At 49.3% G+C, this 27460-nt stretch overlaps 3 protein-coding genes across 9 annotated transcripts; 2 read left to right on the plus strand and 1 right to left on the minus strand.

Moving 5' to 3' along the window:
- The first annotated feature begins 187 nt into the window (after positions 1-187).
- On the plus strand, positions 188-3904 carry MRPL51 (mitochondrial ribosomal protein L51). The gene is made up of 3 exons (XM_004006938.6): positions 188-410; positions 491-601; positions 1022-3904. Exons 1-3 carry the CDS (start codon positions 332-334, stop codon positions 1216-1218), a joined length of 387 nt encoding a protein of 128 aa, XP_004006987.1. The 5' UTR covers positions 188-331; the 3' UTR covers positions 1219-3904.
- Positions 3905-12844: 8940 nt separating this feature from the next.
- On the plus strand, positions 12845-19773 carry VAMP1 (vesicle associated membrane protein 1). 2 transcript variants are annotated; one of them, XM_004006939.5, is made up of 5 exons: positions 12845-12994; positions 15986-16112; positions 16299-16457; positions 17193-17244; positions 17653-19773. In XM_004006939.5, coding segments are annotated over exons 1-5 (357 nt in total). In that variant the 5' UTR covers positions 12845-12992; the 3' UTR covers positions 17670-19773. The 2 variants fall into 2 exon arrangements, with proteins under 2 accessions (XP_004006988.1, XP_042104173.1); XM_042248239.2 differs by having other exon boundaries at positions 12845-16112.
- Positions 18448-27360, minus strand: TAPBPL (TAP binding protein like). 6 transcript variants are annotated; one of them, XM_042248235.1, is made up of 7 exons: positions 26841-27360; positions 25993-26211; positions 25570-25842; positions 24094-24432; positions 22615-22917; positions 21012-21101; positions 18448-18599 (listed from the first exon to the last, which is right to left on the minus strand). In XM_042248235.1, exons 1-7 carry the CDS (start codon positions 26899-26901, stop codon positions 18565-18567), a joined length of 1320 nt encoding a protein of 439 aa, XP_042104169.1. In that variant the 5' UTR covers positions 26902-27360; the 3' UTR covers positions 18448-18564. The 6 variants fall into 6 exon arrangements, with proteins under 6 accessions (XP_042104169.1, XP_042104168.1, XP_012030915.1 ...); XM_042248234.1 differs by lacking the exon at positions 18448-18599 and adding an exon at positions 19712-19890 and having other exon boundaries at positions 25993-26208; XM_012175525.4 differs by lacking the exon at positions 18448-18599 and adding an exon at positions 19712-20847 and having other exon boundaries at positions 25993-26208.
- Positions 27361-27460: the final 100 nt, after the last annotated feature.

The raw sequence follows: 27460 nt of genomic DNA on the forward strand, positions 1-27460 counted from the left end.
TGAGGGAAGCCCAAGAAAACAAGAATGGGTGAATTTTCTTGCTTGAAGTTCATTTTGGGGACTCCCTAAACAAGTAGACAGCACCCTCCGCTCTTCTAGCGCATTAAAAACTTCCGGCGGGCAGAACGGAAGCGGCAGGGCGGGACTTGTGGCTGGGAAAGGCGGGGCTGGGACGGGCCTTGAGCCCAGAGCTACCTGGGTAAAATCCAAGATGGCTGCATGCAGTTAGTACTCGTGTGACCCCAGCGGAGAAGGTTGTTTATCTCCTGGAAGGCCACGTCTAGCCCTCCCTATAGTGCTCGTGCAGTATTGCAGGGGAGAGACGAGAGCAATGGCAGGGAGCCTCTCTTGGGTGGCAGGCAGGGGCTTATGGGGCCTGGTGCCGCTGGCCTGCAGAAGTTTCTTTCTGGGTAAGTGGCTGATGCAGGACACCCTGAGAGCTGCTTCTCGTAAGCGGCTCAGATTCATTCTCTTTCTTTCCCATCCATAGGTGTTCCCAGATTGTTCCATGTAAGGGTCACCCTCCCGCCCCCTAAAGTGATTGATCGTTGGAACGAGAAGAGGGCGATGTTCGGGGTATATGACAATATCGGGATCCTGGGTAAGACTTGACTCCATGGTGCAGAATTTCAGAATGGCAGTTATGCCGTAACGACTGTTTTTTCACCTGTGTGAAAATGGTACCTTGTTGACTAGTAAGAACACTTATCTGGCAGTTTACCTGGCACTCTTCTGTGTCCCCTGCATGCATTTAACACATTTAATCCTCATAACCTTTCTCCTTTGCAGGTGAGGAACTTCAGGCACAGGGAGGTTAGGTAGTTTTTACAAAGCTAATACGTGGCAGTGCCAGAATTTGTACCCCAAGCAGTCTTGCTCCAGAATCTGTGCTCTTTATACTGTAGCCTGACTGTCGTGTCTGTAGGTGCTGCTGAGGGTAGTGCAGCTGTTGGTGAGGGCTTAGCTGGTGGAGGTTGGGTTCTCTCAGATTGGAACTAATGCCTTCTGTCACATTACACAGGAAATTTTGAAAAGCACCCCAAAGAATTGATCAAGGGCCCCGTGTGGCTTCGAGGCTGGAAGGGGAATGAACTGCAGCGTTGTATTCGAAAGAAGAGAATGGTAGGAAATCGGATGTTCGTTGATGACCTGCACAACCTGAACAAACGCATCAGCTTTCTCTACAAACGGTTTAATCGACATGGGAAGCACCGGTAGAAGAAAAAGCTGGGAACTGTGGAAGAAGCATGTCTATCACCAGAGAGAAGGGAAAAGTACTTTGCCTTATGAGGAAGGGGATTTGAATGCTCTCAGTGATAATGCAGGACTCATTTGTAATCCATTATCCACAACTTTAGTTTCCTCTAGATGCTAGTTTTACTCATTTATGCAAGGAGGAAGTGGAATTCATCCCTAAGTCTTACAGTTTTACCTTTGGACTTCACCATTTGCCCTTGCAGTCTAGCCATACCTGTGGTGTTCAAAAAAATAAAAAAATCATTGTTGGCACTTTTGATATTTGGCCCTTCATATATTGAAAGTGGTCATTTTAAATTGTCCCATAATGTCGTGTTAAATGTATTTTTAAAAACCTTTCTGCACTGGAATGAAATTTCATAGAAAAATAGTTATACTTTTACACCATCCTTGTCCAAAAATATTTATCGAGTACCTCTTCTGAGATGAGAACTATAGGAAAAACAGTATAAAATATTCTCCCTCCATGCTGTTCTAGTTATGGGTATAAAGTTATAGTCTCATATGTACACTTTAATATATGAGGCCTTAAGTACCATATGAGTGCTTCCTAAGCCTTATTGATCATCAGAATTTCTACATAGTTTAACAGTTTAAAAAGTCTAGTCCCTGCCCCCAACGATTGTGATCTGTAGAAGTGAGCTGAGTCTTAAGAGTCTTTTTGGGTTTTGTGGGGTTTTTTTAATAATTAAAATGTATCCATCTATACAGGCAGATAGTTCAAAATTGTAAAATTATAAAAGAGTAAGATGAAGAGTTTTCTCACAGCTGGGTTTTTTTGGTGTGCTCCATTTCAAGGCAATCATGCGTGACATTCTTTTTAATCCTTCTGGATATTACTATATACTGTGCATGTACAAGATTGTTTTATCTATCTACCTACCTATCTTCTTTCTGAAAAACTGGATTCCATGCACATTGTTACATTTTCACTTAATGTAACTTAGTTTTTTGTCCTCACATTATATGCCATAACGATTTAACCAAATCCATTTTAAATAGACGTTTAGATTGTTTCTTAGGTGGTGCAGTGATAAAGAATCTACCTGCCAATGCAGGAGACGAAAAAGATGGGAGTTTAGTCGCTGGGTTGGGAAGATCCCTGGAATAGGAAATGGCAACCCACTCCTGCATTCTTGCCTAAAAAATCCCACAGATAAAGGAGCCCGGCGGGCTATAGTCCACAAGGTCTCAAAGAGTTGGATGTGACTGAGCGTGTATGCACAATAGTTTTTAGGCCTTTGCTTTGTCAAAGTATGTCTCCACTGATTTTAGGGCATTCTCATTTTAACAGCCAGTTTATTTTAATGAGCTGTGTTTGGAAACCACTGATGTGGGTGATAAATAATCTAGATAAGAGAATGCTTTTGGCCTAATCAGGAGTGGCCCCATACAGAAAGTGAAAGTGAAGTCACTCAGTTGTGTCCGACTCTGCGACCCCATAGACTGTAGCCTACCAGGCTCCTCTGTCCATGAGATTCTCCAGGCAAGAATACTGGAGTGGGTTGCCATTTCCTTCTCCAGGGGATCTTCCCGACCCAGGGATTGAACCCAGGTCTCCTGCATTGGAGTCAGACGCTTTAACCTCTGAGCCACCAGGGAAGCCCCATACAAGAGGATGGATTTTAGTAAGCAGAGAAAAAAGTAGAACATTGTCAGTGAGGAAGAGAAGAGTGGTCAGTGGTACATGGTGAGGGAACACAATTTGTTGGGAGATGGCTGGGTAGGTCTAGCTATAATGAACCTTAGTATGACACTAGCTGCTTTTTTGTGTTCAGTTCAGTCCCTCAGTCATGTCCGACTCTTTGCAACCCCATGAATCACAGCATGCCAGGCCTCCCTGTCCATCACCAACTCCCAGAGTTCACTCAGATTCACAGCCACTCATCCTCTTTCGTCCCCTTCTCCTGCCCCCAATCCCTCCCAGTATCAGTCTTTTCCAGAGAGTCAACTCTTCGCATGAGGTGGCCAAAGTACTGGAGTTTCAGCTTTAGCATCATTCCTTCCAAAAAAATCCCAGGGTTGATCTCCTTCAGAATGGACTGGTTGGATCTCTTTGCAGTCCAAGGGACTCTCGAGTCTTCTCCAACACCAAGGGGGTCGGTCCCTTGCACTCTAGGGCCCTACCTAACCTACCTGCCTGGCCTGGGATTCAAACTCCTGACCTACAGACCCTAGCCTGCCTGCCTAACCGCTACGCTACTAAGGCTTGCTTTTAGATAACTTGCTCGGCTATAAATCAACTTAAATGTTTGACATTACTCAATTGAGAGGAGAAAAATATGCTACAGTTTCTAGAATTGTGTATTGATTAGGGTTAAATTGAGTGTCATCTGCGCCTAGTGTACGTGAAGTGAAAGAAATTGTGAAAGTGTTAAGTCACTCAGTCGTGTTCAACTCTTTCTGACCACATGGACCATAGCCCACCAGGTTCTCTGTCCATGGGATTCTCCAGGCAAGAAAACTGGAGTGGGTAACCATTACCTTCTCCAGAGGAATCTTCCCCTCCCAGGGATCAAACCTGGGTCTCCTGTAGTGGAGGCAGATTCTTTACTGTCTGAGCCACCAGGGAAGCCCAGTGTGTGAGGCTCTCAGTAAATATTTGCAAAATGAAATAAAAGTATTTGGTGTATTGTTTTTAAAGAAATATTTTATGTGTTGTAAGTGCTATTTGTGTTTCTTGGATGTTTTAGGTTGATATGAGTAGTATAGTATAGTTTGGGGAGGGGCATATATTGATTAAGAACATGGCCTTTGGGGTTGGACAGATCTGGGCTTAAGCTGTAACACTCTGTGGCCCTGGGCAAAGGAATTAACTTCTATGAGACTTAGTTTTTTTTAGTCTGTCCAATAGGAGCAGTGCAATACTTTTCTCGAAGGGTTGTGTGAGGAATAAATTAAATTATGCACATAAAATATTTAACACAATTTGGCAAGTGTAAATGGTATGACAGTCCTCTGGAGTGTGTGTAGGGCTTTGGGAAAATGGAAGAAGACAAAGGAAGACTTTTTAAGGTCCCTTTTACTTTGAGTTGTCCGAGCCCCTGAACTCATGTGTTTGCTTTTTGATCTTGCTTGGTTTTATATGTCTCTGTGTCCATCTTTCCCATTGACTAGGGCTCATCCCCATTCAGGGCAGGGACTGTCTTGCACACATTTGTTCACTGTACTAGTCTCATACCTGGTCTCTCTGTATACTGGTTCTTAGTAGACCCTTGGTAAATGTCTAGAAGTCACACATTCAACAGCCATTTATTGAAGGCTACCAGTAGGTTCGAGGGATACAAAGGGAAAAAAAACAACAACTGCATTTAAAGAATTCCTCTTAGTGCAGAAGGTAGACAAGCATAGTTACAGGGGGAGACGGGGAGGGAAAGGGATGACTGGAAGTTTGGGGATGGTGGATGCAAACTATTACACTTCAGCACATTTAGGATGGATAAACAACAAGGTCCTATTGTATAGCACACGGAACTATGTCTAACCTGGGATAAATCATAATGAAAAAGAGTAGATAAAACAATGTGTATAACTGAATCACTTTGATGTACAGCAACTATAGACTTCAATAAAACAGTGAAAAAGCATAATTGTAAAATCTGTTACGGCATTTAAAGCATGTTAATTACCTACTGTATAGGTACAGAGAAGAGGGCCCCTTACCTCATCCTAGGGGAGCAGGAATGAAGGCAGGGAACGCTTTCTGGAGGAGGCAGTTAACCGATACGGTATGGAGGTTGGCCTGCTTTCCAGGCAGATGAAACTGAAACAAAGGTCAGAGGTGAGAAACAGCCTGGCACATACGGGAAAGCTATGAACGGCATTTGTTGGCAGAGCTAATGAGAAATCGGGCAGGAGATGGAGGCCAGAGTCAGATTATGATGAAGACTATAAGAACTATTAAGGGGACTTCCCTGGTGATCCACTGGCTAAGACTCCACGGTCCCAATGCAGGGGTCTGGGGTTCAATCCCTGGTCAGGAAACTAGATCCCATGTGCTTCAACTAAGACCTGGCACAGACAAATGAGCAAGAATACTTTTTTAAAATAAAGAACCATTAAGACTTAACCTTTAGTAAAATGGTGCAACCATTTAGGAAAACTGGCACTTCCACAAAAAGGTATATAGAGAGTTACCGTATGACACAGCAATTCCTCCCCTAGGTATACGCCCAAGAGAACTGATAACATAGTCACACAAAAACTTGACAAATGTTCATAGCAGCATTATTTAGAATAGCCGGAAAGGAGACAGCCCAAATCTCCATCAACTGACCAATGGATAAACAGTGTGGTCTATGTATACAATGAAATGTTACTCAGCTATAAACATGAATGAGGGGGCTTCCCTCCCTAGTAAAGAATCCACCTGCCAATGCAGGGGACATGGGTTTGATCCCTGGGCCAAGAAGATCCCACTTGGTGCAGAGCAACTAAGCCTGGGTACCACAGCTCCTGTGCCCACGCTCTTGCACGCCCTGGAACTCGTGCTCTGCAATGAGAAGCCCGTGTACGGCAACTAGAGTGCAGCCCCTGATCACTGCAACTGGAGAAAAGCCTAAGCAGCGGTGAAAGCCCAGCGCAGCTGAAAATAAATACAATTATTAAAAAAAAAAAAATGAGGTACTGCTGTAACATGGAGGAACCTTGAAAGATGAAAGAAGCCAGTCATAAAGGCTACATATTATATGGTTCCATTTATATGAAGTGTTCAGAATAGGCAGATCACAAGAGAGAAAGGGTAGATGAGTTGTTGCCAGGGGATGAGGTAAGGAGTGAGGGATGGGAGATGACTACCAACAGGTACACGGCTTCTTTTTGGTTTGATGTAAGTGTTCTGGAATTGGTAGTGATAACTGCACGACTTTACGAATATACTAAAAATCGTGTGATTGTAGGTTCATATGGTACATGAATCGTATCTCACTTTATGGCTAAATTAAGCTTTCTTTAAAAACAAATCAGTAATACATGCATACATAGTTAATAAAAAAAAAAGGAAAGTTATATGACAAAAACAGCAATCTCCTGCCTTACCCATCTTCCAAACTAGCTTCCCAGAATGAAAGGCTTTTACTTTTTTGAACTTTTCTGGTATTTGTCATCATAATTTGAAATAAAATGCCCTCCTGCTGTTCATGATTTAGCAGCTTTAGACATCTATTAGCTTCCTGTTTTGAAAGATGAAGGTATAGTTCTCTGTGATCTTAGTCAATATAGAAAAGGGAAGTTAAGTAATTCAGCTCCTATTTATAATTTTAAAAACCTTAAGAACAGAAGGATGGACATTTCCTTAATTTGGTAAAGGTGACATCCTGGAGATCCATGCCAGATATTGAGTGGATATATATTCCCTCAAGAGTGGGCTTCCCAGGTAGCTCAGTGGTAAAGAACCCATCTGCAATGCAGGAGACAAGGGTTCCCTCCCTGGATCGAGAAGACTCCCTGGAGAAGGAAATGGCAATCCACTCCAGTGTTCTTGCCTGGAGGATCCCATGGACAGAGGAGCCTGGCAGGCTACAGTCAATGGAGTTGCACATGACTTAGTGACTAAACAATTCCCTTATGATCAGCAACAAGACTAGAATGCCCTCTATTGCTGCTGTATTTTAACTTAGTACTGAAGGTCCTAGTTAGTGTTATACAAAAAAAAAAAAAAAAAAAAAAAAGGAAGGGAAGAAAGAACAGAGGAGGGAAGGAATTAAATGGATGTGAGAATTGGAATGAAAGAGCAAACTGCTCATTTACAAATTGTACAATTTTCCTCTTTAAAACTTCCAGCTGAGTGGAAAAACACAATGAGATTTAAAACATGATATCATTTATGTAGATTAAAAATACACACATGGAAGACAGTACCCATTTTGCAAAAACACAAAATTATAAATATCAGACAATTTATAATGCTTTCTATGGCTGGGAAGGGGAATAAGGAAAAAGAGAACAAAAAATGAAACAAAATCTTTATGCATACGTAGAGATCATGTGTCATGAACTGAAGAGTAGGATTAACTCTGCCTTCTGTACCTAAAGGTCCCCCAGAAAAAACAATGTTCTGTTTTTGTCTTCAGGGTGATTCATGGTCTAAGAAACACTTTGGATTTGTTTACTCCTGTTGGTTTCCTAAACTTATCAGTATTCATAACAAATCAGTTCCTTCTGGTATTTTTATCACATGTATGTGATATAGTACAAAATTTGTTGATTTTTTTGGGAATCCAGCACATGTACTAGTTCAAGACAGGTGTATGAGTGTTCTGGGATTGCTGTATGCAAAGTACCATGAGTTGGGTGCTTAAACAACAGAAATGTATCCACTTGCAGTTCCTAAGGCTGGAAGTCTTGAGACTAGGCATCACCAGGGTTGTGTGGGTTTATCTATTCCCTGCCTCTCTCCTGGCCTCTAGTGGTTTGTTGGCTGTATCTGGTGTTCCTTGGCTTACAGACGTATCAGGCAGATACCTACCTGAATGTGAACAAGGCATTCTCCCCACCCATGTCTCTCCAAGCTTCCCCACTCTATGACAGCAGTCATAGTGGAGTAGGGGCCCATTTTACACCAATATGACCTCATCTCAGTTAATTATCTCTGCAACAACCTGGGCATATTCTAAGATCTGACTGTTAGGAATTCTACATAAAAATTTTTTGGGGGGATGCAATTCAACACACAACTCTAGCCTTGAGTCTCCCCAAGGCATTCTTATGCTTTTCTTTTACAAATAATTTTTATTATTTGTGTATTTTTGGCTGTGCTGGGTCTCTGTTGCTGGGCAGGCTTCTCTCTAGTGTCGGTGCTCCAGCTCCTCACTGCAGTGGCATCTCTTGTTCCAGAGCACAGGCTCCAGAGCTCAGGCTCAGTAGTGGTAACACACCAGCTTAGCTGCTCTGAGGGATGAGGAATCAAACTTGAATCTCCTGCATTGGCAGGTGGATTCTTATGCACTGGACCACCAGGGAAGTCCCTCTCCCTCTCTCTGTCTTCTTGAAATCTTTTAGGATCTTTCTCTTTTCCCCTAATATTCTGAGATTTCACAAAGATGTGTCTTGACCTGATTTCTTCTCCTTTCACTATGCTAGGCACATGGTGTACTATTTAATCCAGAAAGACTTGTTCAATTCAGATTTTTTTCCCTTGTATTTCTTTTGTAATATTTCTCCCTCATATCCTGTTTCCTTTTTTGCAGAAGGCCTATTAATCAGATGTTGAACTATTTGGCTCGATTTTCTACTTTTCTTACTTCCTATCTCCATCTTTGTTGGCTCTTGCTCCTGGTTCTTTGTTCCTTATTTGTTTCCAATTTTTGACCACGATTTATTTTTCTTGGAACTGTATCTGTGGAAATTCCCCAAGGCCTAGATCGAAAATAAGCTCATCCAGAGAGAGGACTTGCATTGCTACAGCTGGTCCTTGGTGGCACTGTCAACCTGGAAATATTTTAAGTTCTTGCTATTTTGTTTTTAGGACCAATAAGGAATTCAGACAGAAAACCCACAGCGTTGATTACAAAGTGTCTGCATATATTTATAACAATGTTTTTTTATAATTTTATGTATCATGTATTTATTTTGGGCTGTGCTGGGTCTTTGTTGCTGCACGGGCTTTTTCTCTGGTTATGGGAAGCGGGGGCTACTCTCTAGTTGCGGTGTCTTGGCTTCTCACTGCGCTGGCTTCTCTTGTTGCAGAGCACGGGCTCTAGGGTGCACGGGCTTTAGCAGCTGCGGCATGTGGCCTCAGTAGTTGCGGCTCCCGGGCTCTATAGCACAGGTTCAGTAGTTGTGGCACACAAGCTTAGTTGCTCTGTGGCGTGTGGGATCTTCCCAGATTAGGGATGGAACCCATGTCTCCTGCATTGGCAGATATATTCTTTACTGATGAGCCACCGGGGAAGCCCTGTCTGCATATATTTAAAAGAAAAAAGAATAGTTCTCTAGTAGCTACCTAGGTTTCAGATGAGCAGATTTTCTGTGTAGTCCCATAGGGGCAGTTCAGATATTAGCATATTTTAAATTCACTCTTAGGTGAGGATATAGTCCTTTGGGGTTCTGACTTTATGGTAGGGCCTTCTATTAGATCTCCAACTCTACGGAGGCCCTGGGTTCTGTCTCCTATGCCACAATGGCACTCTGTGAGGCCACCATGCCTAAATTAAATGTTTAAGCAAATGCCCTCAAGGCAAAACAGGCTTCAGTGCCCAGTTATCTCTCCAGGCACCAGTGTTCACTTAGTCTTTTGGTCCTTAAATAATCTACTTTCTTGCCAGTTTACATAAATGCCTTTTAAAAATGATCTTTTAGGCAAAGGATCTAGAATAGCTAAACCAACTTTGGAGAAGCACAATAAAATGGGAGAAATAATTCTACTTGATGTTAAGGCTTACTGTTGCTACAATAATTAAGACAGTGTGTCATTGGCAGAAGGACACACACATAGATCAATGGAACCGGATAGAAAATCCAGAAACAGACCTGCACAAATACGCCCAGCTGGTTTTCCCTTGTCTTTTTTTTTTTTTTGGTGGCTCTGCATGGCTTGTGGGCTCTTCCCCAGCCAGGAATTGAGTCTGAGCTTGCAGCAGTGAAAGTGCTGAATCCTAACCACAGGACAGCCAGGGAATTCCCAGCCCAACTGATTCTGACAAAGATGCAAAAGCAGTTTAATGGAGGAAGGGTTTCTTTTTCAACAAACAGTCCTGGAGCAATTGGACATCCATTGAAAAAAAAAAAGGAACCCCAACCTAAATGTCACACCTCATACAGCAATTAACTCGAAATGGATTATGAAACAAAATTATCTAACTCTTGGAAAATAAAATAGGAGAAAAGTATGAGACTCTAGAGCTAGGCAAAGTGTGACACAGAAAGTGATGCATTAAAGGACAAGTTCATAAATTGGATCTTAACAAAATTGAAAATGTTTACTCTATGAAAGTTCCAGTTAAGGGGATGAAAAGACAAAAGAGAGACTGGGAGAAACTATTTAGCTGACAAAGTACTTTATCTAGAATATTTAAATAATTCTTAAAACTCAAAGGCAAAAAAATAACCCAATTAAAAAATGGGCAAAAGACATGAATAGATCTTTCAACAAAGAGGATATATATATGGCAAATGAACACATTAAAATATATTCAACATCATTAGCCTTTAGGGAAACGAAAAACCCATAACAATATATCACTATATACCTATTAGAATGGCTAATTTTTTAAAGTGACAACACCAAATGCTGCTGCTGCTACTGCTGCTGCTGCTAAGTCGCTTCAGTCGTGTCCAACTCTGTGTGACCCGTAGACGGCAGCCCACAAGTTTCGCCCATCCCTGAGATTCTCCAGGCAAGAACACTGGAGTGGGTTGCCATTTCCTTCTCCAAAGCATGAAAGTGAGAAGTGAAAGTGAAGTTGCTCAGTTGTGTCCGACTCTTCGTGACCCCATGGACTGTAGCCTACCAGGCTCCTCCGTCCATGGGATTTTCCAAGCAAGAGTACTGGAGTGGGGTGCCTTCTCCAATACTTCCCTGAAATGCTGATGAGGATGTGGAAAAACTGGATTCTTCACATGTTGCTGGTGGGATTCTAAAATGGTACAGTCATTCTGAAAAACAGTTTGGCAGTTTCTTACAAAACTAAACATGTATTTACTTTACCACCCAGCAATTGCACTCTTGGGCATTTATCTCAGAGCAATGAAAATTTATGTTCATGCACACCTGCACATGGGCTTCCCTGGCAGCACTAGTGGTAAAGGACCTGCCTACCAATGCAGGAGACATTCGAAACTCGGGTTTGATCCCTGGGTTGGGAAGATCCCCTGGAGGAGGGCATGGCAACCCACTCCAGTATTCTTGCTTGGAGAATCCCATGGACAGAGGAGCCTGTCGGGCTACAGCCCATAGGGTCACAGAGTTGGATACAACTGACGTGACTTGGCATGATGCATGGCACAAATCTGCACATGAATGTTCATGGCAGCTTTATCTGTAATAAGCCTAAACTGGAACCTCTCTGTTTTGTTTTTTTTTTTTGCAACCTCATATGAATCTGGTGGGCATATTTAGCCATTCATGCTGTCAGGACCAATTCCTTCCATTCTATTTGTCTTTAAGGGTTTATAATTTGTTTTCAATATTTACAAATTCTCATTTTGACGTAGTTTCAGAAGGGGGATGGGATAAACACATATGATCAATGCATTATATTTCTAATTGTTTAAAGTTTTCAAGTAGGGTTGTGACATTTGGATAGATCACCCTGGTGGTTTCTTAGAGGATAGTTATAACTGAGGGGCAAGATGAAACAGGAAGATATTATATTTCATTAATTTTAAGAGGCCATTTGGCACTTTTTCTTTTTTTTTTTATTTGAACATATAAATTGGGATGTTTGACTATAACTGTTAGCCAGAACAGTCATATTGTATTTGTCATACTGGCTCATAAGAATCAAAATTTGCCAAATAGGAGTCTGAGGCTTGGAAGAAAATTCCAGAGACAGAAAAGGAACATTCCTTTAAGAAATGCTGCATCACCAAAGCCCTTGATGGCATGCATAGAGGACTACATTGTATGGAAACCATGCACATCTGAGTCAAAAAAATGAATCATAAAATTTGCTGTCTGTGAGATTTCAGGAACACTGTTACCGTGTTACTCTTTTCTGTTTTTCCATGGTAATGAAGTATGATAAAAACCTATACCTATAGAAACCTACACTTTCAATAAATACAAAATCAAAAAATCGAAGTGATAAGAAGGCATTATGTCACAGTGTATTTGTTACCTTTTTACTCATCGGGACATAAAGTAATAGTTTTACAACTGATGGCATCCAGGTAAGAGATAATAATCTGAAGTGGGACAAGGAGACGAGGGAAGAGAATACTTGAAATACTAAGAGGGAGAACTTGGTGAATTGTTAGAGGACAGGTGAAAATGAATGGGAAGGAAATCTAAGATAGTTTCCAGGTTTCTGGTTTGGGTAACTGAGTCGAGAGGGAAGGGGGAGTCAAATTTACGTTGCGTGAGGGGCTTGTTGGTTGTGCAGATCGGATGAGAGGAGCTCTGATATTTACTTTGGCCCCGGGAGCCTGCGGCTCTGCCTTGATGGATTCAGCCTCCTCAGAGCTGTTTGTCAAAGGCAGGGAGATGAGGTGGAGATGGGCAGGGTGCGAGTACCTGGGCCCTACCTAGATCGCCGAACACCCGCAGCTCCCGGGGCTCGGGAGTCCGGGTCCGGGAGAGCCGAAGGCCCGCCCGTCGCTGTCGGGGGAAGCTGCGTGACTGGCTGGAGACGGGCCGTGGGCGGGCCCGGACGCGAGGAACTGCTCAGCGATTGGCTGGGAGGCACCAAAAAAGGTCCAATTCAAATTACTGGAGCCACCTCTCCAGAGGGTTGGAGCCGAGTTCCACCGAATTAGAATGAGAAGAGAGCTGTGATTGGCCAATTTTCAGGGGCGGGCACTCTAGGCTTTGTTCGGCCTTCGCCTCGGGGACTAGCGCCCGTCCTGGGCATGGATTGGGTTGCAGGGTTGTCAGCTTGATCTGGGGGCGTGGCCAGCACTGATAAAGACTGGGGCCGGCGCGGCAACTGCAGTAAGTTCCACCGCAGTTAGACCTCCGGTGGGCTGCTAGAGGCGGAGCTCGGAGGTGCGGGCGGCTTCACTGCAGCGTTTCCCGATCGGGTGTCTAGCCGCAGACTCCGGAGAGGAAACGGTCCTCTCATTCTTCTCTCGGTGACATGTGAGTTGACTGTGATGTGGGGGGCGCGACACCTCGTTGCCAACTCTCACCCCAGCGCCGGACTCTGCGGGACCGAAAATGGCGCATTGCAGCAGCTGCGGCGGCGCGGGGAACCACCGCCGCGCGCCGCCCCCGGGCCGGGCCACCCCCTCGGGAAGGGAGGCAGCACCCCATTCCTGCACCAGCCGCAGCCGGCACCGCACGGGCGCGGCCGGGGCGCGGGGGTCCCACCTTCACTGCCCCCTCTCCTCTCGCCTGCGGGACTCCTCAGTCGGGTCTCTGGCGAAGGTGGGGCGTGGAGACACCCGAGAGGGGCTCCAGGCTCTTTCTTGTCACTGATCAAGGCGGTACTTAGGGCTTCTTGGAAGGACAGTCATGGGTGCACCTGCCAGTTAGCTGCTTGGGTTGCTCTGCAGCGTCTGCATTTGTGTCCATCTCTCAACCCGATCGCGATGAGCAGCCCCCTGTTGGTAGTGAGCAAAGCTTCAGAAACTTGTCTGCCAGTTCTCTGGTGAGCAGCTCACAAGGACTCCAGGGGCAGTGGTATGCAATTCCGAGCAGCCATTCATCCCAAGGCCACCCATAGAGGAGGTGTTTTCCTGTCAGTGAGTCTTAGCCAAGTATTTGGAAGAGAAATAGAGCTGAGGACCACTCCCGCACCTCCACCTTCCCTTAACACATTAGGTTTAGTCTCTAATAATCAATTTAGTCATCCGGTCATGACTGTCTCAAGATCCTAAGGGAGAACTATAGCTAGACAAGTGGAAGAACTTCCCGTTCTTGCCCAGAGTCCTGGCCTGGTCCAAGACGTATTCATGTTGCTTCTCTTGGTGACAAAAAAAGGGAAAGATGTACTTATGTTACATAAGGCTTATAACTAGCCTTGGATATGTTACTCCTGCATGTTCCCAACTCCCAACAAGTAGTAAGTGAAATGGTCCCTTCCAAAGCTTTGTAACTATTCGTATTTGATTTCTACAGTTTTAACTGTATATGGTAGTTTACGTGTTTTGGCCAAGCTCTGTGTTTTCATTTTGGGCAGGGGGAGCCTTCTCCGCTGACTGGTTCCCAATAGCATCCATGTGGGATGAAGGAAGGAGGTGAGGAAAGCATGGTGACTAGAAGGGTGTCACGAGGTCTCTGACCTTAATCTTGTCATTGGTGCCACCAGCCTGGACCACTTCCAAGACCAAACACCGGCTGCTTCCTACTCATTGAATTTTCCACTTTCATCAGAGAACTAGATTGCTTAGCTCAGTAGTAGCAGAGGAGTCTAGTGGCTTCCAGAGCTCCGTATCTTTCCTTTGCCTCTTTTGTGCCTTAAAGGGAAATGGGAAAACAATTCTTTTAACTGGGATGAGTCAGGTGTCATCTGCTAGAAGAGCCTTTCTGAGGGGTTATTCTCTGTCTCTTTAGACTGAAATTTACTTAGGAGGAACTTCTGGGTATTAGTTCTATTGTGAATAGTCAAGGCTTTTCCTTTTTGGTGACTTTGTGATGGTTCATCCGTAGTACGTTTACTCTTGGACTGCTCTGATGAGGTGTGCTTTGTGAGATTCTGCTTCTGTTTGAGGAGTTCTTGTAATTTCTCTTCTCCATCAAATTTGAGCAATTTATCTCCTACCTATGAGTTCTTCCTTGGCAGAGAACAGCTCACGCCTTAGGTTAGACTTCTGAAAGTTCTTTAGGACATGAATTTAGCTTCTATGTGTTGGGAGAGATGGAGGGGGATTTATTTGGAGGACTCCATGCTTGATGGGGCTTCCTTGGTGGCTCAGATGGTAAAGAATCTGCCTGCAATGCAGGAGACCTGGGTTCTATCCCTGATTTGGGAAGATCCCCTGGAGAAAGGAATGGCAACCCACTCCAGTATTCTTGCCTGGGAAATCCCATGGAGAGAGAAGCCTGGAGGGCTACAATCCATGGGGTTGCAAAGAGTTGGACACAAATGAGCGACTAACACTTTTCATGCTAGATTATTCCCCCACCCTAAGGCTAAGAGAGAAAGAGAATGGTCTCTGTGTTTATTCAGTGTAAACCAAGATTTCTGTTTGGGACATAAAGAACTAGGAGAGTCTCCTAGACTTGATGCCAAATCTAGAAAAAGGAGGGACAGAATGTCCCTGATGCCTATACATTGAGGACTGTGTCCAGTATTTTTGTTTCCTGCCTGGGCTCTTGGAACAGTCTCACAATTAACACAATTGGTTTGGGCCCCGGTTCTATCTAAGTGAACCCCCAACCTTCTCTGCCAAAAAATGAAGCAAGCAAACAGTTCTGATTCACTCCAACTACAGAGGCCTTTGGTGATTCTCCAAGTCGTCCTACAGTGGCCACGACACTTCGTGAAACATACCAATAACTGACTCCCCTTGAGCAGAGTCTGTCCGCTTGGCCTTTATTTTTATATTAAGCCTTTGCAAAAAAAAAAAAAAAAAAAGAGCTGTTAGTCTGTACGCTTGTCCTGAGTGCTTGCTCAGTCGCTCAGTCATGTCTGACTCTTTGCGACCCCATGGACTGTAGCCCACCAGGCTCCTCTATCCATGGAATTTTCCAGGCAAGGCTACTGGAGTGGGTTGCCATTTCCTTCTCCAAAACTTGTCCTGAAGGTTTAGTTTTTTTGCATATAATTCTCCTAACCTGTATTTGAGTTTTCCAGATTGACTTCTGGGAGGCAGAGAAATGACAATTAAGGTACAGCTGGCCCATTTGTCCCTGTAGCCATCGTGCCAGAGCATGCGTTTGAGTTTGGGTCAGAGGACAGCCCAGATGAGAGCTCTTGACGCCACCCTCCAGCCAGGGTGTCGCTGGGCCCCATCAGTTGCAAGATCTTTTGTTTTTTGCCTTGCGTCTCTGTATCACCCCACTTGGCATTGCCAAGGAGCTAGACCCCTGCTGTTTGCGTATAACCTTATTGTTGCCACCACCTTGGTGCTGCGGGGTGAGAATGCACGGGATTCCTTTCTTGTCTCTGTACCCTTCTCTCCAAAGGTCTGCTCCAGCTCAGCCACCCACTGAAGGGGCAGAAGGGGCTGCCCCAGGTGGGGGTCCCCCTGGCCCTCCTCCTAATATGACCAGTAACAGACGACTACAGCAGACCCAGGCACAAGTGGAGGAGGTAGGTGGATAGCTTTTTCTCCGAGAGTTTCCAAATCATGGGAGTCTGGAAACTTCTCTTTATGTAGAGGGGCAGCTAACAGCTCTGGGAGGCAGGGTACCCTGTAGAATTAGGCAGGGCAGCCTTGGGGTGCTGGCCCCAGCTCTGGGGGGGCTTAGCTGCTCTGTGTTCCCATGCCCTGCTCAGGTTGTGGACATCATGCGTGTAAATGTGGACAAGGTCCTAGAGAGGGACCAGAAGCTGTCAGAGCTGGATGACCGAGCCGACGCCCTGCAGGCGGGTGCATCTCAATTTGAGAGCAGCGCTGCCAAGTTAAAGAGGAAGTACTGGTGGAAAAACTGCAAGGTGAGTGCTCCCGTCCCCTCCCTGTTATTTTCCTGGGTCTCAACGCACAGGAGGCAGGAAAACCCTTAGGTTCCACATTCTCTGTGGAATGTGGAATGGTTCCGCATCCTCTCTGCTGGCTCCTCTCTTGGGAGGGAATCTGGATAGCCGCCTTCCTAAGCTGCATTACCCGAGCTAGCCACCAGGGTACGCTAGAGCACTCAGAACCACTCACTGGAGGCCCTGGAGACCTTGAGGAGTTTGGAGGGGTTAGTAAAGCTGCTTTTTCTCAGAGGACCCCTATAAAAATTCTTACCTGTCCCTTCTGAAGACACACCAATGTCGACACAATGGCTGGGGTAGATACATATTTAAATACCTGCAGCTCTTGGGGAATGAGCTGAACACTTTATGATGAACAATGAACCAGATGACTAAAGGTTCATAGTTTGCATCTCCTCTGGTGTTCCTTTGAAAGCCTCCAGGCTACAGGAGGAGGGGAAAAGGAGAAGGTCGCAGATGCTTTGACGTTTTCGAGAAGCTCCAGCTGTGGTGGAGGGGTTACTGTCTGATGGGGGAGTGGGGTGGTACACAGCGGGGGGCCAGGGATTGCAAGGCTTCCAGCTATTCCGGGGGCGTGTGGCTTCTTCCACTGTTCCCCAGGACTGAGGCGGTGCTGCTCTCGCATCCCCAGCCCGGGGCTCCTTCCCTCCTTCTCCGAACCCAAGGGCTCACTCTTTGTCCGTGTTCCCCCAGATGATGATCATGCTGGGAGCCATCTGCGCCATCATCGTGGTAGTTATCGTAAGTAAGTATCGCTGAGGTTGCTGGTGGGGTGAAGAGGTGGGAAGGTCCCGGAGTCTCCTCCCAGCCCTGCCTGCCTGCCTGCCTGCCTGGGGAGTAGGGCTGCTCTGACTGAGGTACGGAGATCAGATCGCTGCCAGGGTGGCAGGGAGGGTCATCATTGGGTGCGGGAGGGCAGAAGGGGCTTCCTGGATGGACCAGCCTTCCCTCTGCAGGACTGTGGGGGACGGTGGTCCCTCCTGTTCTGAGGAGGGGGGCTGTGCTCTTGTGTCACCGGCATGGGTGGAGGGGTGCCCGCGGGGATGGGACACCTGCAGCCACCCCTGGTGTCTAGTAACCTGATGTCATGTGCCCTCTTGTTGTCTCTTGTCTCTCTCTTTGCCATCTGGGACCTCCCGATTCCTGTGTCCAGTCTACTTTTTTGCTTGAGAACGTGCCACCCCGTCCCTGTTCCCCCCGGCCGTCTGGACTCATGTCCCTCTCTCCCTCTGTCTCTCCCTGGCACTCCCCCGTCCGCCTTCCTCCATCCCAGCCCCGCTTTGCCATCACCCACTCCTCCTCCTTTGTTGCTTTCATTTGCACTCGGTCCCGCGACACCGGAAATGCTGCTCATGGTGCAGTCTTGAGGTAACTGCCTGGTAAACAACAGCGGGCATCTCCTTCCTCCCCTCTCATGCTCTCTCAAATTCCCCCAAAGGGTTGGAGGCAGAGGGCCTAGGAAGGGGCGGAGCTGAGGTGACCTGCCCAAGAAGGGGCCAGGACTAGAGGGAGGAGAAGAGGCATGTGCTCCTGGTGTTGCCAGGAAAAGCCAGGTCAGGCCGCTGGCAGGAGGAGGCTGGGGACAGCTGGGAGAATGTCCCTCACCTGGAGTTCTTCTCTTGGGCCAGGCCTTGCGGGGGAGCCTGGACCGGGTCTGCAGTCCAGCCTGGGCCTGGTGCAGGATGCCTTAAGAAAGTCAAGCCTGTTTTTCAGAGGGACGTCCCATCTGTTAGTCTTAAGATTTTCTGTCTTCAGGGATCTTACCACCTTTTACTTTGTCCTCCAGCAACCTGGAGGACACATAGTCATAGCGAAAAAATGCCAGGACTCCCGTTCCCGTCCTAGAAGCAGTCCCGCCAGCTCATATCTGGATGGGGCGCTCGTCCGTGTTCTCTACACCATTCTGTGTTGCTCATGAGGGCGTCAAATAATTTCATTTTAGCCAGAGTTTGAGACTCTCACTGAATTTTACTGGCGTAGATAAAGAGAGGATGCCTGTGGGTTATAGAGACACAGCGTGTCCAGGGCCTAACCCGAAAATAACAAGCCTGGAGGAAGTCACTTCTCACCCTCTCGTTCTGAGGTTCCTGTTGCTCCTTCCTGTTGATGGAGGAGGATGAGGGGCTGGAGGTGAGGAGCCCTGGACCCTTGGGGAGTCCTTACCCCCCAATACTCCCCCAGTGAACTTGCTAAAGACAAGGGGGGCCCGGCTGTGCTCTGAGTGCTGAGGGAGCCCAGTGCCCGCAGCGGCCCAGCCCCGGAGTTGAGGTGGGTGTCAACAGGCAGGCCTGCTTGTGGGTCCTGTGCCGCCTTGGGGCTTCTCACCCAGAGTGGCCTCTGTCCTTGTCGCGGTTCGTTCCCATCCCAGAGCACCCCGTCCACCTGGACTCCACGCTGCCTCCTCCGCTCCCCACTTCTCTGTGTGGTTTGTGGCACAGACAGTGGGACCTAAGGACGGGGTTGCTCGGCCTGTCTCAGGGGCTGAGGCTGGGTCTCAGGAAAGGGCACCGAGTGGGCCAGACCGGGCCCTCCGCCCCACCTGGTCCCTTCATGCCTCCCGTCCAGCCGTCCGCCAGCGGGAGGCGGCAGGGGGCCAGGCTGGGCTGGCTGGCCCTCCATGCAGTAGCATTTCATGACGCACAACCCCCCTGCCTCTCCCTCCGCCCCGACCCTCCCCCTCATCCTGTCCCAGGGTGGGACGGAAGAGCTGGACGAAGGCAGTCAGTGTGCCCTCCTCACGGCCCCCCTCGAAGGCCTCCACTCTCCCCTGGGCTCCCCTTGCCTAACTCAGGGGGTCACCGCCAGAGAAGAACCACCACTGGCCTCGATGTGTCCCAAGCCTGGAGCAAACCCGCCCTCCTGGGCCGCCCCGTCACAGGAGATCACTTCTGGGTTCTGCCCCGTCTGTCCCAGAGGGAGTCCGCTCTGTGCTTCTGGGGACGCAGCTCTTCCACTCTCTTTCTCACCCCGCCTGTCCCCTCTTCTGTCTTTGCCGTCCCCACCCCCGCACCCCACACCCACGTGCATAAGCACATATGCACCTGAGCCCGGGGCTCGGCGGCCACATGGAGCCGAGGCCCCACAGCCCCTCCTCGTTTGCTGTGAGACGGTGCGGGGTCTCCACTGTGTGTCTGTCATCACCTCTCTCTTTTTTCCTAACCCCACTCTCCTCCATGTACAGAATAATAACAGATGTCCTTCCACCAAAGGCATGTATTCACCAATTTACTGTATTCTGAACAAAGGCCAAAAAATACAGCTTCCTACCACTAAAGCGACTCAGCTGTTGTTTGGGCTGGAGTGACCTCGGCGGGGCGGAGGGTGGTGTTTCTCTTTGGTTCCCTTCCCACGGTGCTTTGGGCCGGAAGGGTGGCTGACATGTGCCATCGCCCTTGAGATGAAAGGTCTGGGTGTTGGCAGGGGAAGTGGTCTCCGCTCTCAGCCTTCATGCCTGATGCCACCCGGCGGCTCTTCCAGGTGTGAGTGACAGGAACCCGTGGCAGGAAGCTGAGTGGCATCTCACTGACAGAACCTGCAGGTCTTCTCAGACAGCTGCCACCACCTCCCCTGGGTCCTGGGCCAGGCGCTCTGCTCCCCACGCCCCTGACGCACAGCCATCTGCTGTCTATTCCAGTGTACTGACCAGACCCGTTCTAGAAATGACTAAAAGGAGCAATCTCTCCCCTGCAGCTGAGGGGGTGAGGGGCATGTAGAGTCCTATAATGTCCAGCAGCCATCCAAAGGGGCAGGAGCTTAACCACAGCTCAGGGTTACACAGAGCAGCTGGGACGGGGCCCTGGGGGCCACCTCTGAGGGTCTCTGTTTCACATCTCAGACACTTGGCAGGTAGAGTAGCAAGGCTGGGAGGCGGGGCCCCGAATGGGGAAAGACAGGGAAGTGGAGAAGCTTTGTTTCCGAGGACACGTGGCGCTTTTATCTGGACAGAGTTCAGTGACTGTGTGTGTTCGTCCAGTTCCCACCCTGTCCCACTGTCCTTCCCCTGCTCCTTTCTGAATGTTTTTTTCTGGCATCTTTTCCAGCCCCACACCTCCGCCTCCAAGCTGGCTCAGGTCTCAAGCTCCACCCAGACCTCTGCCTTCCTGCCACCCTGCCACCTCTCCACGCTCTCTCCCTTGGTATATTGGCCCAGGGCGTGCGATGATGGAGGGCAGGGGCCTGCAGAAATCCAGAGTCAGTGATCTGTGCCTTCTTTTTAGCTTTCTTGGGGCCTTTTGGAGTCTGGGACTCAGCTCAGAGTCCTTCTGGGAAAATGTGAATCTCTTACATTTAAGGCAGGAGAGCGGCTACCCAGAGTGCCTCGAGGTTTTGGGAGACATTGGTGAGGTAGCTAGGAGGAAACAGGAGGAAACAGGTTGCTGTCAGTGGGGTAACCCCAAGAGCTGGGCCTGGGCTGGCTTTATTCCTGGTCTAGGCGTGCCGGTGTTCAGAGCATCTGATCTCTAAGTGAGGGCGGTCAGGGATAGAACCCACGGTGTCCAGGCGCTTTCTTACCTTGGCGTCTCTGCAGCCCCAGGAACAGCAAGGTCAGGACAAAGAGGATGCTGGCCAGAAGGACTCCCAGGGCTGACTTCTGCTCTGCAACTGACAGAGCCGTGGAGGGAAATCAGTGCAAGAATCATCCTGAACCCTCGCCCACAGCGTGTGCATGCAGGAAGGACAGAGCGCACTCTGTGCGTGTGTGTGTCCCTGGCCGAGGAGCTCCAATCAGCTGCTCCTCTGCCCTCACTCAGGGACCAGGCACATGGGGTGCTGGGACCTGCTGGGGGTGGTTGTCCACCTGTTACTCTGCACACAATCCTCTACCTCTTCCCACTTCGTGACAACAGTTTTCCAAACTGTCTTACAAGAGAAATTTAGTTTAGATTAGCAGTTGACCCTGATGCTGGGAAAGATTGAGGGCAGGAGGAGAAGGGGGCAACTGAGGATGAGATGGTTGGATGGCATCACCGACTCAATGGACACTGAGTTTGAGGAAGCTCTGGGAGTTGGTGATGGACAGGGAAGCCTGGTGTGTTGTACTCCATGGGGTTGCAAAAGAGTCGGACAGGACCGAGCAACTGAACAAAGTTGTTGACAGTTAACCTGCAATTTTGTAAATAACTGGAGAGTGATATAAGCTGAGGCAAAATCCCATAAACTTCAGGGGAGCTTATGGCCTTGCAAGCCACCAAGTAATGCATTTCAAGATGCAAACTCTTCATGCCATAAGACCTTTTCATGGAACATTGTAAAGCAGTTTTCCTCCAGTTAAAAAATAAAAGTATCAATGTTCAAAAAATAAACTTTTCAATATCCTCCAAACATTAAAAACAAAAAAGACCTTTCGATGACATTCTGTGGCCTCAGGATAAAGTTCAGCTGGAGGCCTGTTGTTATTTGCCCACCAATAGCAGCAGGGGGGTTAAAGCTGTAGAGAAATCAGGCGACCTATTGTTCACGTTTTCGGTTTTACCATTTTCTAGGCAGACAGCCTCGACTGGACATCTGTAAGTGCCCGTTGCGTCTGTGCGCTATGTCGCTTCAGTTGTGTCCGACTCTTTGCAGCCCTCTGGACTGTAGTCTGTTACTCATCTCTAAAATGGGAGGTGTGAGAATGTGTGCTGGCCCACGTCTGAGTGCTCAGAGCAGTGCTGGCTCAGTCCTGAATAAATACAAGCACCACTCCCCCTCCGCCCCCCCCACCCTTGCCCCTAGCCGTGCAGCTCCCCCGGTTATTTTAGGCTGTTTTATAATGAGGCTGTCACACGTGCCTTCTTTCTGTCCTGGCGTTCCTGGCCCTCTGAGCCTCCCAGGCCTCCCCCTGCCCCCCCGGGCGGGGGGGGGGGGTCACCTGCCCTGATGGCCTAGTCTGTGCCTCCAGCTCCTCGAGGGCAGGATGAGGGACTGCTCAGCCCTGGTCTCCAGCTCCCAGCAGTGCCTGGCACCCCAGGACCCAGGGGATAATAAAAGATTCGGGGAACCTGTGGTCGGACCTCTGAAGGCCCCCACCTTGGGAAAGCAGCAGCTGAGACCCTGGGAAGCAGAACTAGGCCAGCCAGAGGGCAGGAGCCCTGAGCCCAGGTATAGAGGTGGGGAAAGGAGGGCACTCCCATACCTGGTGGGGCAACCCAGGCGTGGGCCCCCAGGGGTTCCTCCAGGGAGACGTGGGTGACCTGACAGGTGTAAGTGGCTCCCACAGAGCTAGGCTCCACCGTCAGGGAGGAGGAGATGCTGTAGGTGCCAGCTGGGCTGCGCCGGAGGTTGGAGAGGGAGGCGCCAGAGACAGGGGCTGGGGAGCCACCCTGCTCCTCCCGGGTCCAGGTCACAGACACATCCAGGGGGTAGTAGCCAGCAACATTGCAGATGAGGGTGGCTGGCGGGGCTGCGTTCAGCAAGCTCAGTCGTACTTTGGGGGAAGCTGGAAGAAAGGAGGAGCGATCAAATCCCACAGGGATCACCGGGACAGCAGAGGAGCCTGGAGCCTTCTCCTCCTGCTGAGCATGACAGCAGGTTGTGGGGGTGGAAGGTTTCTACTCAGTGAGGTGCGGGGTACATCCTGGAGGCAGGACATAACAGGGCATGATTCCCACGTCACTGAAAAACAACAGCAAAACCAGCTAGAGGTTGGCTTGCTTCTTAGCATCACTATCAGCCAGTGATTTTAAACACTCATGTAAGGTGATGTAAGAAAGTCACTCAGTCGTGTCCGACTCTTTATGACTCCTTGGAATTCTCCAGGCCAGAATGTTGGAGTGAGTAGCCTATCCCTTCTCTAGCAGATCTTCCCGACCCAGGAATCGAGCTGGGGCCTCCTGTGTTGAAGGTGGATTCTTTACCAGCTGAGCTACAAGGGAAGCTTTGAAACAGTCCTCCCGGGGGAGGGGGCCCTCTCTGGTGGGTCAGTGGTAAAGAATCCACCTGCCAATGCAGGAGACATGGGTTCGATCCCTAGTCTGGAAAGATCCCCCGTGCCATAAAGCAACTAAGCCCATGAGCCACAACTAGTGAGCCTGTGCTCCAGAGCCTGGGAACCACAACTGCTGAGCCCACAAGCTGCAACTACTGGAGCTCACATGCCCTGGAGCTTGTGCTCTGCAACAAGAGAAGCCACCATAAAGAGAGACCTGTGGAGGGCAACTAGAGAGAAGTCCGGGGACCCAGCACAGCCATCGATAATAAATAAAAGATACAAACTTTACAAAAAATAATAAATAAAAAGAAAAAGAAACTCCTTCCCGTCAGGACTGCTCCCACAGCCCCTCCTTGGTTTGGTGCTACTCCTCCTTAGAACGTGGTCCAGAAGGACTGGGGTGACGGGAGATAGCCAGCTGGGGCAGGGCAGCAGGGTCTTGGCCGGGACACTTCTCAGTGGAATTATCCTGTGGCCTGATGGGAAACTGAATGGAATTCTCTGAGAGCCTGATGGGAAACTCAATATGATGCCATCCATGCTTCTAGGATAGAGAAGGCACTCGGGCTGTGGGACTGAAGTCCACCTCTCGGCAAAGTGCTCTTGTGTTTGATCCCATTCCGGAAAACACTCTCATAGGCATATTCCTTTCCCTCTCTGCAGGGTCACTGACCCTGGCCTCACCTTGGATGTCTAGCTGGATGACCTGTTGAGCTCGGAACAGGGAGGTGGTGATCTGGCAGATGTAGGCCCCCTCATCCTGTAGAGTGAGGCTGGGGAGCGTGAGGGAGGCATCTCCAGCTGTGAGCAGCTGCCCAGGCTCCAGGGTGGCACCCTCCCGCTTGGCCTGCCCCTGCCCCATGGTCCAGTGGTATACCAGCTGGCCACTGCCCTTATGCTGCAGCCGCCACTCCACGCTGGTAACATCCAAGCCAGGGGCCACGGAGTAGCCACAGTGTAGGGAGGCTGTGGACCCCAGCAGGAAATTCAGGGATGGCGTCTGTGTGGTCACCTGGAACTCCACTGTGGGAGAAAGTGAAACGTGTTAGCCACTCAGTCGTGTCCGACTCTTTGCAACCCCATGGACTATAAACCTGTCAGACTCCTCTGTCCATGGGATTCTCCAGGCAAGAATACTGGAGTAGGCTGCCATTCCCTTCTCTGGGGGATCTTCCTGACCCAGGGATCAAACCCTGGTCTCCTGCATTGCAGGTGGATTCTTTACCATCTGAGCCACCAGGGAGAAAGAGGGGTGATTGTGGACTGCTCCCTCCTTGAGGCCACCTGACTCCTGAGCTGTGGCACGCCTGGGGCGTGTTTAGAGACAGCGTGCACACGTGGTACTCTTCACCATTTTGGAGTCACTTACCCCCTGCACAATCTGATGAAAGTTATGGACCATACAAATTACACATGCAAAAGCATGGGTTACCGTGGACCCTCAGGTAGGAAGGAACTCCTGGAGCAGCCGGCAAAGCTCGTGGAAGCCTGGTTCTTCCACTTACTGGCTCTGTGACCTAGGGCACGCCACTCAGTGTTGCTGTGTTCATGTGCTTGGAGTCAGAGTTTAGAAAAGCACACAGTGGTGAAATCTGAGCCAAACATGCTGAACTTCAGTCTAATGAAGAAAAAGACAAATCCAAGTGGTGGGACATCTATAAGACAGCAGCTGGGATTCAGAAACATCCAGGGGAACTTCCCTGGTGGTCCAGGGGGTAAGACTCCACACTCCCAATGCAGGGGGCCTGGGTTTGATCCCTGGTTGGGGAACTAGACCCTACATGGTGCAGCTAAGACCTGGCACAGCCAAATAAATAAAAGAGAGAGATAATGAACAAATTCTGTGGGCCTGTGTTCCACCCTCATCTTGAATCACTAGATCAGGCTAGCTGCTCCCTGGGAGATGCTGGTACTCAGTTCACTAAGGCAGCTGTGGATAGCACATGTGAATAGAGCATCACGTCTTATGTCCTCAGGTCACCCGACCAGGTGAAAATCATCCCCCTCTGGGGTCTTTGGGAAGAACAGACTGAGGCCTAGGGGACCCCCTGAGATGACCAGTGTGCATGGAGGTGGTCTTGTCCCCTCCCTTCTACTGTTCCCCCATCTCTGGCCCCCTTAAAAAAAATCAAAACTTTCCGCTGCTCTTCATTTTCTCACCTGCAGTCCGCACAGTCCCCTGGGGGCTCAGGGGCAGTTTCAGCGTGGGATGCAAGACAGCCTCATTTTCAGCATCCTCAAGAGTCTTCATCACCATGGAGACACCTGGTCCCCCTCCAGATACCTGCACATTGGTGATGAACCAGACTGCCGTCTCTACGGTGGCCTCTGGCCTGGGCTGGAGGAAATAGCGGGAGATCTCACAGGTTACCTCCTTCCCGCTGCAGTCGGCGTGGAGCAGGGCCTCGGCCTGGGGAATCTGTACCAGGTTCACTGTGGAGAGAAGAGGGCAGCACAGATATGGAGTTGGGTAGAGAATACCTGGGCTGATGGGAAGCCGGTGTGGGCGGGTCTACTTGGGAACCAGGCTCAGGAACTGGAGGGAGCACAGAAGGACTGGGGCACAGGGTGGATGGCTCGTACCTGAGGCCTCGAAAGTAATGAGTGGGTTGTCCTTGGTCAGTGTATCCACTTGGAAATCTGTGAGGCCTTCCAGGGAGCCATCGTCTGGCACTGGTACCTGCCTCAGCACCAGCACGGCCTTCACCATGTTCTCACTGCTGGCGAACCCTCCATGGTGTCCACCTTCTTCCATCAGAAAGCAGTCCAGGACCACATCCACCGCCTGCCATTGCCTTTCTGCTGCAGGGAACAGGCTGGTGTGAGCACCCTCTTGCCCAGAAAGTTACTCCTGTATTTACTCCCTGCCTGAAACTGCCAAGTCATCAAGGGTTAATCTTCCTGATCCCTAGTTCTTCTGTTTTACCCTGAACCAGATTTCTGAGCAGTACCTGCCTCTCCAGGTACACACTTCTTGGTGTGAATTATTTCAAGTCCTGCATTTCCCTTGCTTCAGAGGGATTTATAAAACTTATTTCCAACAATCCATGAAAAGCTCTCTCTCCCGTCAAAGGAATTCTCAGCAAAAGGAAATGAATGAGCAAAGCTGCACTGGGAGAGGAGACGAGCCTGTTTGTTGGACGTTAGCAGCCTCTCAACTTCCCAGTTAGTCCCCAGGGTCTATTGCTTTTGCGGTATTACCGAGAAGGCCCCTAGTTCCTTGGTTTGGCCCTTTCCACGGAGTGCTCAGCCTCCCTCCCGAGCAAAATTGGTTTTCACCGTTACCAGCCGCGGAACCTTCCACCTGTTGGGCTTAGAGGGCGCTTGGAAGCCATTCCCGGCCCCTTACTCTCTCTGGGACCTCGGGGAGGGTGGACTACCTGATGCTTCTTGAACTCAACGCACCCTACCAGCCTGTCCACCCGACTCACCGACGTTTGCTGCCCCGGAGAAAGCCAAGCAGAGCAGTAGGCACCACCCCTCGGCGCCCATGGGGGCTGCTCTCGGGCCCTCCTCCCCCGCCTCCCTTCTTCAGTCCCCTCGCTGGCCAGGGGTCGGCTGGAGAAGGGGCTTCAAACACCCCTGCTTGGTCGGCCGCCTGGCGCCGTCAGTTCTCTCCGCCTACTTGGCTTTCGCTTTCACTTTGAGAAAGTGTCATCGCGGCTGCCTTAGCCGCTGGCTGAAGCCATTGGTGCTGGAGTCAGAGTCTGGCCACTGTTCCTCCTTTCACCTTCTCGCCCGCAGAAGAAATCCCCTGGTGGTTTCAGGACCTAACTCTGCTGCGTGCGCCCCTTTGCCCTTTTGTTTCCGATCAGCCCCAAAAACGTGGAGAGAGAGTACGGGAACGGAGGCAGGTTGGAGGAATGAAGGGACTGATGACAGATGAAGGCTCTCCAGCAGCCGAGACCTTCTCTCGCTTCCCTTCACCTACCAGCCCCGCCACCACCCTCTGGGGACCCAGCGCGTCTGCGCTGAAGAAAGCTCCGCCCTCAGATCGCGGGGTGGGTGTGGCCTGAGGGCAGGGTGGGCGGGTCTGCGCGGGAAGTGGGCG

The sequence above is a fragment of the Ovis aries genome, chromosome 3, assembly GCF_016772045.2.
Source record: "Ovis aries strain OAR_USU_Benz2616 breed Rambouillet chromosome 3, ARS-UI_Ramb_v3.0, whole genome shotgun sequence".
NCBI classification, from domain to species: Eukaryota; Metazoa; Chordata; class Mammalia; order Artiodactyla; family Bovidae; genus Ovis; species Ovis aries.

Bases quoted from the DNA above. Each gene is read 5' to 3' on its own strand.
- MRPL51 (XM_004006938.6), top strand. From the start codon at position 332: ATGGCAGGGAGCCTCTCTTGGGTGGCAGGCAGGGGCTTATGGGGCCTG. The intron at 411-490 runs GTAAGTGGCTGA...TCCCATCCATAG, and splicing joins CTGCAGAAGTTTCTTTCTGG to GTGTTCCCAGATTGTTCCAT. The intron at 602-1,021 runs GTAAGACTTGAC...CACATTACACAG, and splicing joins TGACAATATCGGGATCCTGG to GAAATTTTGAAAAGCACCCC.
- VAMP1 (XM_042248239.2), top strand. From the start codon at position 15,942: ATGCACGGGATTCCTTTCTTGTCTCTGTACCCTTCTCTCCAAAGGTCT. The intron at 16,113-16,298 runs GTAGGTGGATAG...TGCCCTGCTCAG, and splicing joins CCCAGGCACAAGTGGAGGAG to GTTGTGGACATCATGCGTGT. The intron at 16,458-17,192 runs GTGAGTGCTCCC...GTGTTCCCCCAG, and splicing joins ACTGGTGGAAAAACTGCAAG to ATGATGATCATGCTGGGAGC.
- TAPBPL (XM_042248233.1), bottom strand. From the start codon at position 26,901: ATGGGCGCCGAGGGGTGGTGCCTACTGCTCTGCTTGGCTTTCTCCGGG. The intron at 26,212-26,840 runs GTGAGTCGGGTG...TGTTCCCTGCAG, and splicing joins CTCCGGGGCAGCAAACGTCG to CAGAAAGGCAATGGCAGGCG. The intron at 24,433-25,569 runs GTGAGAAAATGA...TTTCTCCCACAG, and splicing joins GGGGACTGTGCGGACTGCAG to TGGAGTTCCAGGTGACCACA.